The sequence below is a fragment of the Daphnia carinata genome, chromosome 4 (assembly GCF_022539665.2).
Source record: "Daphnia carinata strain CSIRO-1 chromosome 4, CSIRO_AGI_Dcar_HiC_V3, whole genome shotgun sequence".
NCBI classification, from domain to species: domain Eukaryota; kingdom Metazoa; phylum Arthropoda; class Branchiopoda; order Diplostraca; family Daphniidae; genus Daphnia; species Daphnia carinata.
In genome coordinates, this window is record NC_081334.1 from 6742564 (window position 1) to 6755719 (window position 13156).

Consider the following 13156-nt stretch of genomic DNA (forward strand, 5'->3'; position numbering starts at 1 on the left):
TTAAAAAGGCATAATAGCCCTTTCAAAAGTTGCCGTCAACCCAGGCAGGGGGAGACACTGCCTTGTTGACCCACCGGGGAGATTACCCGGTGATTGGCTAAGAGAAGCCGGAAGAAGAGCCGAAGATTTGGAACATTTTTACTGGAGCGATTAACCTTTAGTTCGGATTTGTGGGTATCCACATCGCCCTCCGTGAACACATCATCGAACGAAGCGGACCCCCACGTCCCCTTTCCGGCCAGAGCCCTCCAAACCTCGGTATATGTTATTTTTATATATACCGTACAGTAGGGGCATGACCCCCTACGGGCTTATTACGAGTCAAGGGGAAACGGGGCTACGGAAAGGAAGGGAGCCCAGATATGCACTTCAATTTTTTAAATATCGAATACCGTCTCGGGAATCCGAATGAAGTATAGAATTGTCATGTCATCCATCCAATCATTACTATTTATTCAGTGTCTTGCCCCAACCAAGAATCTTTTCAGATTCAATGTTAGTATTAACCTATACTGAGAAAAGAAAAACAACACCATTAAGCATCTCAATTGTTGCTCATGTGACTTACATGACTCATAGATTCATCTTCTGGCAGAAGCTTGGGAAAGGCCATACAAATTGCAGATGAAAATCATTGTATAAGGCTCTTGAATGATAAAATAGCACCCATAGAATGTTGCATTGATAGTTGTGTTCCCAGTATGCTGAAAACCTTTCTCATTGGATAAATTTTTTTTTTGTAGATTAGACATGGTTGACAAAAAGGAGGAGAAATGCTTCGTCATAAATTCAAAATTTTTTCAAGAAAATTCCTTTCATACCTAAAGAGTCCATGTATGATGTTCATCGCTGCAATGCCAGCAAAGTGAAACATCTTTAGGGCCATTTAAGTACCCAGCTTCACCAACACTCTGAACGTAAAGGACAAGTTGTTCTTTAGCAAGAGAAGCAGAATTACTTGAGGCTTCTAGCTGTGACAGAACTATAAAGGATTGCTGTTATACAAGATTCATTTACACAAGATGGTACTTCTCATTAGACAATATGCATACTCTATTACTTTACCTCATACCTTAATGGTAATGCACTCTCAGTGTTTTTTCAACTGTAGGCTCACTCTTCCATCCTGTAACACTTTCAGACTTGACTTGATCCCCTGCTAAAATTCTGTGAATGCAAAATAATAGCATTAAAAATACTTTTTCGATAGACAAAAACCGAAAAGTACCTAATACATGTTTGATGTTGAACTCATGCCATTTCTGGGTTTCCATACCACACCCATTTTTGGCAGTCTTTATGGCAATATTAATCAAAGCCACACGTCCCACTATGAAATGGATGTTGAAAAGCAAATAAAAACCTTATGAGATGGATATCAGGAGAATCAGAACAGATCTCAATCAACTTCAGTTATTCTTTTCCCTGTAGTAATTAGTGACATAGCATAATAGATATACCTGCCTCAATTCAGAACCATAGACCAATGGAAAAGAAAACAGAAATGTAGCTGCTGTGAAAGCAGATCACTTTAGAACACATGATCAGGTATAGATCATCTAAGAGGAAACCTAAAATCCAAAGACAAAAATATTGAGCATAATTGCAGTTTACCAAACATAGTAGCAAAATAAAATAATTGTCCAAGAAAGACATATGCACACTTGGGTTGGCGAATGGGTAAGTCTGATGCAATGTATGGCAATCCGTTTTCCTTCCCACCCGGAACCGCCATCTCGTAGGAGTTCTAACAATTCTGTGAATAGCTATCGATCATGGAACGCCATTTGAACATGTTTTACATACTCAACTGCTTCCAGTATTCGCGAAGTTTTTGGACGATTTGAAGAAAAAAAAAATCATACAGTCTAACTAAAATTTACATTTGATTAAAGGAGCTATTTTTTTTTCACTTAAGCTAGCCGCTTTTGGAATAAATGGAATTAAAATGCTGTTAGCGCAACAACTTCATCTGGCAGCTTTTAACGTTTATTTCAAAATCTACAAGCTCAACGAGAAAAAAAATCGATTTCCATGGTTATCATGGATTTTCGAATCGAAATCATGTATTATAGTCCAAAAAAGAAAAAGTAGTGAGGTCTCAAAAGAATCTAACAGTTCATTCGTTGCACACAATTTTCAGAAATTACGTAACGAATGAGAGAAAATACAAGTTTCGATTTCGTAATTGTTTCTTTGTTTAACAGGATGCCACAATTATTCACTGATTACCAACAGAACCTGAAAAAACTGAATCATGACGCGCTTTTGTCATTATTTCCTTTGTTGCCATAATGGGCTAAAAAATTATTTGTCGGTTGGAGATCTGTGGTTTTCTGAAGACTACGCCCGCACATGCTATATGTATTTATCAAGAACTATGTAAAAGCCAGTCACATCCTTGAAAACATAGACGTGAAAACCTCTTGTCTTGTTGTCTTGCCAGAGTTCACCTCCTCTAACTGGAACACGCACGCAAGTGTCAATTTGGTGTAATAGACAGAAAATGGGTCTGGACTGTTGCTGCAAATTCCTCAAATGCATCGTTTTTCTCATCAACATTCTAATAACTGTGAGTGGTTTCTTATTATTTATACGTTTCAGTGGAATTGAACGAAACACTATCAAGGCAAGCTAACGTTTGAATAGCTAATAACGAAACATGTCAGAAAAATAACCTTACCGTTAAATATTTAGCGTCCAAACTTTTACATTACCTTTAATTGTATCACGTGTCATCTAGTTTGTAGGAGTCGCAGTATTGGCTCTCGCAGCGTTGGCGATTATTAACAGTAACAGTTTAGATCCCACAAAGGACGATTACACAATGTTGTTCAAGATTTGTGTTACCGTCATCGTCATGGGCAGCTTACTGACTATCGTTGGCTTCATCGGGTGTTGCGGGGCCGCGTTCGAGAATCAATGCCTTCTGGGAACAGTAAAAAAAAATTGCAGTTCAAAATTAGAGGAAAAAAAATCCATTGGACTTTAATCTTGCCTTCCTAACAGTTCGTCTGCTTGATGATCACTGCCTTGGCATTGGACGTGGCAGCAGCCATCATAGTTGATAGTCGTGCCACAGAGATAATTTCCGAGAGCGAAGGCGTCGTCAAAAGCTTTTTTACGGATCTGGCTGCAAACGTGGAAAGGGCCGACTTGTTTCAACTGGGTTTTAGGTGCTGTGGTGTCGAAAGTTATAAGGACTGGACAAAGGCCAAATTAAGTATTCCACTTTCCTGTTGTAAATCTGAAGACAACAATTGCAACTCCGCGGCACCTATTATAGGATTTTTAACTCCATCAGACTTGTTTAAAGAGGTAGGTCTCTTTGCTTGATAAAATCCTGGTTGTTGTAGTTTGATGCAAGCTGACAAATTCTTACATTCTACAGGGCTGCGTTTCGGTCTTCAAAACAAAGATATCGACAATCCTTGAAAATTCAACAACAGTGCTAGCTATTGTTGGAATCATAGAAGCCTTCGCGATGATCACTTCTCTAGGTCTCTGCTGCCATATTAGAAAAGCTGGTTATTAATTTCGATAACTATACATACTTGATAGTTTTTTTTAGTTACCTGTATGGAAGGCATACCTTTATCACATTCTTGTCAATCTGACACTTCGTAATGCAAAATTATGATTCCATTGTAAGAAACGTTAATTTTTTTCCATTTTCTAATTCTACTGGCAGTACTCAAGTTGACCTTTTACTTGTAGTTCAGGTGATTAATGGGCGTATTTGCTGTAGACATAAAAGTATTATTACACTGCATATGTTATTAACTTGGTTGTCAAAGACGTTAAAAATTATTTTTCAGTTTTTGAAATTGACACCGCACGCTGTACAAATGCGGTTGTATTGCGTGGATGTGTTGTTTCCTTGTTCGATATTTTGTGCTTGCGGTGGAAATACCACCAATAAATCCGGCCTTTTGTTACCGAATGCAAAAGAAATGTTTGTTTTTTTAAACCAGCGCACATTGCTGCACAAGCCACCAGCGGTCAGGAAACCCATCCCGTTGAAATAATGGTCGATCATGTATGTGTATTGGCGTTAATACGTAAGAGAGAGAAAAAAAATTGTAGCCTACACGGTATTAAATCGATAACGATGATGACGCCGGAAGGGGGAGACACATAAACTGACAAGTCTTACCGTCAGTTGAGCAAAATATGCAACCATAAGTTTGTACTATACCGTATTAAAGTGCACCAGTAAAGTTATATTAGCAACCGATCGCTTTCGTGAGGTGCCAAATGGAGAAAGTGGTGCAATCTAGCCGAGTATATATGTTGTACGACGAAATGTTAAAACATGTAAGGCGGGGTCACACGTACGTTCACTTATCTCTTTAGTTATTTGCGCCCTATAGCGATTCTCATCTGTAACTTTCCGAGTTGAGAGAAAATTGTGTTTCTTTTTGGGGGGAAGAAGTTAGAGAGGAGTCATGTTACTCGAGTAAAACCAGGAACATATTCGATGGAACCTGAGACACGTAATCGTCGGACCGTCATTTGAAGATTCACATTTTAAAATGGGAAGAATCACGAAAAATTCGTCCACTGACGAACCTTTTGACACGGAACAAAGCTTTTGGAGGCTTGTTTTGTCATCACATGCAAAAGATGTGGACCATACGAGAAGAACAGGAAGAAAAACGGGAGAGGACATAGCATAATGATAAAAAATGAGCTAAGCTCAACTGGCCTTAAGAACGGAGCGAAGGTCCTCTGGGAGACTTTGCAAAACTGTGTCCAATTGCCCTTGTAGGTGTAATCGTGTTTGGGGGCTTACTGGAAGTGACTCCTCGGCCATAGTCACATTAAGCTTCTCTCGGAGACGTAGCACCATGTCTACTACTTCAACTTCACGTTTCCCTTGAAGCCATGATGTTATGTCCTGATATTTGTGATAGAATAGATTTCAGCCTTTTTGCTATAGCGAATTTCACGGTCAAAATTTTTTACCGATTTGCTGAGGGCATCCATTTGAAGGGCACGCAGTTTGTTATTGGCTTCCTGATGGCGCTGTTGTGACCACGATTCGAAGTTTGGTGTCCGCAGAAAGCGGCGGTATAACCCTGTCCAGTCGCCTTTAACCCCTGTGGTCAGCTGGGGGCCACAATGTTCGACGCTGGCTAGGAATTCCTCAGCTTTGAAAGGACTTAGACCAGGAACCGCCTAAAGTCACAACATAAAAAGCAAAAAGTTATTTGTAAACGATCTACTGTAAACAATCCATTGCCTTTTCGTAGATTGCAAACCTTATAAGGTGAGATGGATTTTTGCAAAGGCATCAGCCGGGCAAAGTACCTCTCCAACGGAATGATAAAGCTCTGCGTTAGCTCAAGGAAATGTCGTCGCATCAAGGCCGATTGGACCTGATTAGGGCGCCGTGTTTGTGCCCCTTTGGCGATTAGTTTTAACAGCGCCTTGTCTCGTGTCAAATGCGATTTGTATGAAGTGTACACGCCTGGCTTGCACTCTGACATTTTACTGGAACTCGATACATTCGATTTACTAGCGCGAATCTTCAGTCCTGCACTATCTGAATAACGCACCGTCCTGTAGATTAGGCAGTTTTAGTTTTCGAAAATCACTATAACTTACTACTCAGAATTTCTCCGCCAATGCGGATAATATGTGGCCAATGCTGTAATGCTTTGGCAAAAAAGGGATTGGTGACGCCTAACAAAACAGATGGCGGAGGATCGGACGGACGCCCAGTGTACTCTTTGAACTCTGAGTCATGTATGGTAAAGAAGGGTCGATAATCCAGGCAGTACTGAAGCGGATGGATGAGACTGTTCAAAAAAATATGTGAAAATATGTGCGAGCGACAAGCAAAAAGTGAAAATAATTTACTTGACGAGGGCTTGAACGACGTGGGAGCATATCGACGGACTAGTCGCCATGACCACCAGCGGCTCTCCGCACAGGAGCAGTTCCCAGAGCATTTGGAGGTGCGGTAGTAACGGAGCCAAGGCCGAGTAGAGGTCGACGTCGGTTGCTATGAGGCAACGCCTCCGCAACAGTGAACTACTAGACGTCTTTGAAGGAGAAGCCGTAAGACTGGTGGAAAATGACGGACTAGCAGCTGCCGAGAAACTGGGAATCTTTACCTATTTCCACGACGACAAAGAAGAAAAGAAGTTATCAAAAGTGAAGAGATGAACTGTAGCTTTGCTAAGCTTACTTGAAAGAGAGTTCCCAAAAGAGGCAAGTTCAATACTAGGCCAGGCACGGGACGAGGCCATTGATCAATTTCTTTGGCACTAATTTCCAAGCACACGCTACCTTTATCGAAAAATTCTGGTGCTATCACAGCCATCAATTCTTGATACAGTTCAACGAACGGCAGGCGGGTCACAATCACCAATGACTGTTCAATGAATTTTAAGGATTAGACTTCAGTTTTACAGAACGTAACACAATGCGTCAATACCTTTTGAAAATAACCTCTTCGTAAGTTTTTGTCTTTCACTTGGCGAAAGTACGCGAATCCCCACCAATATGATGAATCAGTTCTGAAAGCAGGTGGGCAAAGTTGGTTGTATCTGCCAATGTTATTGTAAATAAAATTATATGGGTTATGAGACTCATCAATTTGTTCCATTATTTGTTGGGCATACCTTGAATGAGCTTTGGGAATTGGGTTGGAAAGATCCATTTGGGAACTTCCATTATTCCCATCTGTGTTGGCAGAGCTCTGTTTTATTCGAAAGTGAAACTGTGTATCTCCCTGTTTAGAGAATGACACTTGATAATTAATACAAAAAAGTGATGCACACACAAATAAATTATTTACCATACAACCAGAATTAGAATCTGGAAAGGCCAGGTAACATATGCTTGTTTTATCTTGCTCAGACAGAGTCACATGACTGGGATAGATTTCCTAGTTCGGGAAAGATACTGATGAGATGAAAGGACGAAACACTTTTTTGTTGTGAAAAATAGAGATACCTCTATCATTTGACCGATTTCAAGATCAAATGTCACAACACAGAAACAGTGAATCCAATCTGCCAATCGTTCCCAAGGCAAGAGAGAGATGTTGAGACTGCTATCGTCACAGGTATTGCTGTACAGATCAGAGTTGTCAGTCAAGAGAGATGATGCCTCTCGCTGAAAATATGAATCAACGAATTGGAGTCCATCAGCTCCACTTGACGATAGGATTTTCATGTGGTCTACTTCTTCGACGTCCGACAGAAAGGAAGTGTCGGAGTCGCTGTTTTCGAGCTCTACTTTATGGTTTTCGACAGGTGTAGCCATCGTTGACGAAGGCTGCGCACGTGAGTGAGCCAACAAATTACGGAAATGCAGGAAGATAATTGGACGACATTGGGCTCAAAAGACTTTCAGGGTTTCTTTACTCTTTTTCCTATTTAAAAAACAAAACAAATGTGTGTCAGCCTATCACTATTTCTGCGGGTTAAAACGTGGAGATATGGGCAAAACTTAGTTAAAAGGCGGGAATTGGAAAAACATTTCTTTTACCTTAGCAACGCCATCTGTTAGTCATCGTAAAATTTTTAAACATTTCAATTTAAGAAATCCATAGATTTTATATAAGAAAGAATAGTGCACTCCTTTTTTCCGTCTTCTTGCTACAACGACACCCTGTAAAAAAAATTGCGAAATTATTCTTGGTACTTTCAAGATAAAGTTCTAAAAAAAAACATGCAACACGTGCAGTGAAAAGAAGAATAGTGACAAGACACATATATATTGCTGGGCGATTCGTGAATCCAGCACACCTGTGATACTAGTCCTTAAAATAGCAATGACGTCGTCATCTAGAGAAACTGGAAATACTTATGCATAGGAGTCTCTTTACGTCTTGTATTCCACAGGGATACCCGCAATCGACAAGGGCCAGAGCCATCATTTGCCTCCCGACGACTCACATTCACAGTAATTACAGCATGAAAACCCACATACATATATGGACAGTGTTCCATGTACGGACAGATATAGGCACTGATTGATTTTGTTCCATCGCAATAGGGAACAATGATGATCGATTGAAATACATGCAAGAGAAAAGCGCATTATAGTGAATAGAGAACGACGGAAAACATAAGAATTTTACAGTCACGAGCTCACATCAGCAGGTAACTAAATGAATGAATTAAATGTCTGTACTAAAATATGTATAAATATTTAAAAAAAAAATAGCAAGTGATGTCATTCAGTCCTACGAAAGACATGAACACGCAGTGCTGACCTTTCTCTCTTTTCATATCACGCTGATAGCTTACGGCTTGGTTTGATTCAACTTTTGTGATGGGTGAGATCATGTGTGAAATGAAATTCACGCGAACACGTGTTCTGTTTTTTTGTGTGTGTGCTGTCCTTTCCACTCCCTCCGCACATTTGCCCTCATCTACCTGGGATATGCACACCATACAAAGTGAATTCTGGCTACGGTACAGCTACGCATTTTTAAATATTTGTTCATTTCCGACACGTCCCGTCAGCCGACCAGCAGGGAATCCGCTTCACGGCATTCATCCAGCAGCGCACCTTGACATATTATTTCTCTGGCTTCATTTCGCTCGATAATAACTAGCTGCCCTACCTCTTCCGACTTGCTTTTTTTGTAAGCTATTGCATTATATTGGCAATTCCTAGAGCTACTTTCACCCTTCGGAATCCATCTGTGCCTGCGTAATTCATTGAAAAGAAACAGCAACTTCGACCTTTTTTTCGAACATACCTTTGCTAATTTATGTAGAGTGTAATTATAGTCATAGAACACATCAAATTACCTTGACGCGGCTACTATATTAAAAAATGGTAAATATAACAAAAGTCAGTTGAGAGCCACTTACAAGGTCGTTATGTGTTTACGTGCTGGTTCGTTTTTCAATCACCCGGAAAAAAAGCGAAAGAGGAAACAACAAAAAATCCCCCAACCCAAAATAAAAGACTTTCAAAACTTATCTGTTAAAAGAAAAAAAAAAGAAAAAGGATTTCATTGAATAAAACTGTTGAAAATTCAAGGAGAAAGTTTGTGTTTATACGCCCCAGGCGTATGGCCTCCTACAACTACTACCGGTTAGGCCTAAACATAAGCTGGCATCATCATCATTTTAGTCTTTCTTAATGTAAAGTGAAAAGCAAAGCCTCCCGTCAACAACGACTTCCGACCAGTACCATTGGTTGCACAGGTGTGTTCACACGAGAACCCAGTGCACAAAGTTATCAAGTACGAGAATAACATAAGGATATGGCTTTGTAATGGACGTGAAATTAGTTCTAGGTTGCTAACGTCACCCGTCCATGTCCAGGAGAAAGTACGTGCCTTCTTTCACCATAGAGGCAGCTGATAAATAGGTTAAAGTCTATTAATAAAGGTGGGTGTATATTAGAGCACACAAGATGCAGTTGCCTGGTTCGCTATTAGTTTTGGCCAAATCAGGCAGAAATTCAACAGGAAAAATGGAACGACACGAGTCTTCTACTAGTTGAAGGTATTGCAGCAATAAGATCTTTTGTTAATGGCCAAAATTGGAATTCTTTTTAGCGTGGCCAAGTATTACAGATCCAGTTATTTGCTCTGTTCTCCTTTTTTAGAGACAGACCAACAAGACAATGACATCACCTCGACCACTCTACATGTTAATGCTGTACGTGTTCATACGGAAGTAGAGTCATTTATGACGTATATGCTAAGCGGTGATGACGACCACCTTCTAAGAGTTCCATGACGTTGTCGCAGTGATGAAGAAATCGGTCACGATTTTCTTTCATTCAAACACGATTTCTTCATAGATGGGGTTCCACACATCCCTGACTCGTTATTATAATGGTGCAACAAGTTCAAACCGCTCCCATCAAACTGGCCCGTAAAAAAACGATGCTCTTTCCTTTGTCGGCGCTTGTGTAAAAAATCCAAAATGTGTGGGTGGTTTGAACGGTGGGATTCGAGCGGATGCAAACGTAGGTTTTTCCACCTCGTTTCTTTCTTTACTTAATTCCGCGGTGTCACGCAGCTGTGAAAGCCCGTACGCCGCCCTGAGCGACACACCGACAACTTTCATCATCTATTCATTAACAATAGACAAGCCATTCACGGCCTGTATTGGCGTTTATGCATAATAGAAGATAAGCCGGTTAATGTTTGGGTATCATCATTACCATTTAATTGGCTTAGACGGTGGCAGACTAGCAACCCAAATTACACACGTTCCCAGGCACCGAAAACATCTCGATCAAAGCTTCGCCTTTTGTATCAAATCGGGGCGCTGTAAATTGAAAACTTTCCGTTTGTTTTGTAAACTACATACGCGCTTCGATCGCTCGATAATTGCATGTCCGACTGGTGCAGTTGGGCGTGAATGCCTTTGATCGATCCCCCTTTCCCCCCTCCACCCATTTTCTGACATAGCTTTACAAAAGACCATCTTCACGGAGCTATATAGATGCAAATTTACATTAGCGTAGCTGGCAAATGTCTATACGGATCCTGCCTGTTAAGGATGTCCGGTGTTAAACTTGGACAACAGCTACGCGATGCCTTCCGAATTCGACGGATTTCAATCATTATTAGATATCCATGTGTCAATAGCTATTGCAAACGGATTGACGTGGGATACCTAAATTTTACTTGACCATTAAAACTTAATAACCACTTCGCGATGCTTTTAACCGAGGCGCACGTTAAACGAGTAACTTCGCAACTTCAAGGACTAAATAAAAAAAGGACACTTCATCGCCCAATTTGAAACTTATGCAGCAGTACTGAAATCGCCATTGATATTTCCCATGGTTTGATGACGTTCATATCGAAATGAAAAGGCGTAGATGGACTCTCCCACACAAGTTCCGGGTCGTGCTCGATCTAAACGACGTTCGATTGTACCCATTTTGCGACCAATCAAAATTGTAAAGAAATAATGTACTATAGATGAAAATCCCATGAATTGGCAGTTGAGACGTATATGCAAAAAAGAAGAGGAAAAAAGAGGCGCACAAGACAAACAAACATCTGAGCGTTTTGCAACGCGGTTCTCTGCATATCGGCACGTTTGTAAAAGAGAAAAACGCAAGAGCAGCGCACTGCCTAAAGATATAAGGCGGAGAGTTGTATGGCGGCTTTTGTTTGTCAATTTTCAACGCAGGCGATCGTCAATATAACTTTTCGAATAAGAAAATGTTTCGCTGCTGCCTCAAAGTTCCATCGCTTTCATCCGATCGTATCGTATTTCATACCGATATTTCAACTCATTTATGCAGCGTATTTTTTGAACGAGAAAAAAAAAGGATCAGGTGCTGCTATCTCTCGAATCGGCCATTTCATAGTACTCGAGGAAGCGGGAAAAGAAGCGAGGGCGGAAAAAAAGAGATTTTCTTTGCTCCCAAACGCTCACCATTTAAGCGAGTCGATCTACTATAAACACACGCACGGGAGCAGCCATCTTTAATAAGTTTTAAGCTAAATTGGGTAGTCGATATTTGGACAAATGGTAGGAGGGATCGACGTCATCCTACTGCTCTCTTTTGTGCATCAAAGCCCTGCTTGGACCCTGGGCTCGTCGCTTCAATACACTTTACAATTTTTAAAGGCATGAGCCTGCGAAATAATCATTCTAACGCATTTTAATATGCAAATCCTCAGGCAGTGAATAAAGGCAAGAAATGAATGACTTGTACAGAGAATAAACTATACAGTCAATGGGTGCGTCATCGTTGGCGATAGTTGGTACGTGGGTGCTGACAAAGAAAAATTTACACAAAAATCGCGTGTGCATTAGCAACACGTATCCATCATGTTTCTTGTTGGGGAAAAGGATTCCCCGACTCTGCGTACACACGAGTTGACATATAGCTCAACAAGGACATTTGAAAATAAGAGAATTTTAAAATAAACACGTTTTATCTTTTCTTTTTTTAAAAAAAAGGTTAGATCTGCACTGCAGAGGCCGGTTGGTCCCATCTGTTGGTTGTTATATATGCTAATGAATGAAAAGAAGAAGAAAAAAAAACGGCACGTTCTCTAAGGCATCCAATTTTAAATGAAAAGATAAACGCTACAAATAGACGCAGGATCTTAGCGCGAATCAGTATTCTCTTGGACGCACAGACAATTGTAAAATGTGTGTGTGTGTCTGCTCTATTGGTATAAGAAGCCATTTGGAGTTTGCCAAGAAGGTTTTGGCCTAATCACGATTAAATGAATTAAGCAGTACTCTGCAAGAGACAATAAGCTACAGCCTGTCTAAAGCCGGGAGGGTAAATCAATCAAATCAACGCGCAATACTTAAAATGGATGTAAAAGGGCATCCCTTCTATAACCAGATTTGGTTATGGGATAATAGATTTCAAAAAGTCAAAAAAAAAAAATGTTTGGAAAAAATTGATGATGCCTTGATAAACACGAACGAAAAAGATGAGATCATTGGCGAGAAAGTTAAAACAATGCTAGCCCTCCTGTTAACATGTAATGCGTGATTACACCCTCTTCAATTTTTTTTTTGATTCGACCTTCCTCTCCTTGATCGGATATAAATTTCCTTCCTAAAAAAAGGCATCGAAACTGTCGATGACGTGGCCGCATCGTACGAAATAAACGAAATAGGAAGACTAAAAAAAAAAAAATCAGATTAGCACATCGTCGAATAGCAGCTGGTGTTGATTAAGCGGTAGCAACAACTTCTGATTGCAAGCGCCTCTAATAAGCTTCTTACGCGTTTACGCATCCGGCGGATTTCGATAGTGCTATTTCTTTCGGGTTTCATGGTTTCCGCGTGCGTGGTGTATCGTTGCGCGGAGAAAAGAAAAATAAATCTCCCAACAATTTATGATTCTTTTTGTTGTTGTTTATCCTCCCACATTCTAAAGAAAAACGGCGGGTACTTATGCATATGCATGAAAATATCGCACACAGTGACAGAAACGAAAACGTGAGAGAGAGAGAGAAAGATTTTTCATACCCGCCTTCTTCCGGCGGCTGAACCAGGGCTGGGCCCAGGGACGGAACACTATCATCGACCAATCAGACAAGCAGCGGGTTTAACGGCGAAAGAAAGAGAGAGAGAGAGCGCGCAGACAGAGACAGAGAGAGAGTCTCTTTTTCGAGGAAGGAATAGACACACACAGAGAGAGACTGTATAAATCAGATGGGCTTGTCCGCAGGTGCAGGTCA

General features: G+C 40.6%; 2 protein-coding genes across 5 annotated transcripts; one reads left to right on the forward strand and one right to left on the reverse strand.

Moving 5' to 3' along the window:
- Positions 1-2406: 2406 nt before the first annotated feature.
- Positions 2407-3954, forward strand: LOC130687339 (CD63 antigen-like). The gene is made up of 4 exons (XM_057510488.2): positions 2407-2572; positions 2744-2938; positions 3010-3318; positions 3392-3954. Exons 1-4 carry the CDS (start codon positions 2507-2509, stop codon positions 3533-3535), a joined length of 714 nt encoding a protein of 237 aa, XP_057366471.1. The 5' UTR covers positions 2407-2506; the 3' UTR covers positions 3536-3954.
- A 71-nt stretch (positions 3955-4025) lies between these two features.
- LOC130687330 (protein DENND6B-like) lies at positions 4026-7605 on the reverse strand. 4 transcript variants are annotated; one of them, XM_059494968.1, is made up of 10 exons: positions 7504-7605; positions 6967-7387; positions 6809-6898; positions 6446-6742; positions 6197-6382; positions 5866-6122; positions 5611-5804; positions 5265-5548; positions 4969-5181; positions 4026-4900 (listed from the first exon to the last, which is right to left on the reverse strand). In XM_059494968.1, the coding sequence occupies exons 2-10, from the start codon at positions 7276-7278 to the stop codon at positions 4700-4702; spliced, it is 2034 nt and encodes a 677-aa protein (XP_059350951.1). In that variant the 5' UTR covers positions 7279-7387; positions 7504-7605; the 3' UTR covers positions 4026-4699. The 4 variants fall into 4 exon arrangements, with proteins under 4 accessions (XP_059350951.1, XP_057366458.1, XP_057366456.1 ...); XM_057510475.2 differs by lacking the exon at positions 7504-7605 and having other exon boundaries at positions 6446-6557; positions 6633-6742; positions 6967-7441; XM_057510473.2 differs by lacking the exon at positions 7504-7605 and having other exon boundaries at positions 5265-5544; positions 5607-5804; positions 6446-6557; positions 6633-6742; positions 6967-7440.
- Between the last annotated feature and the right edge of the window lie 5551 nt (positions 7606-13156).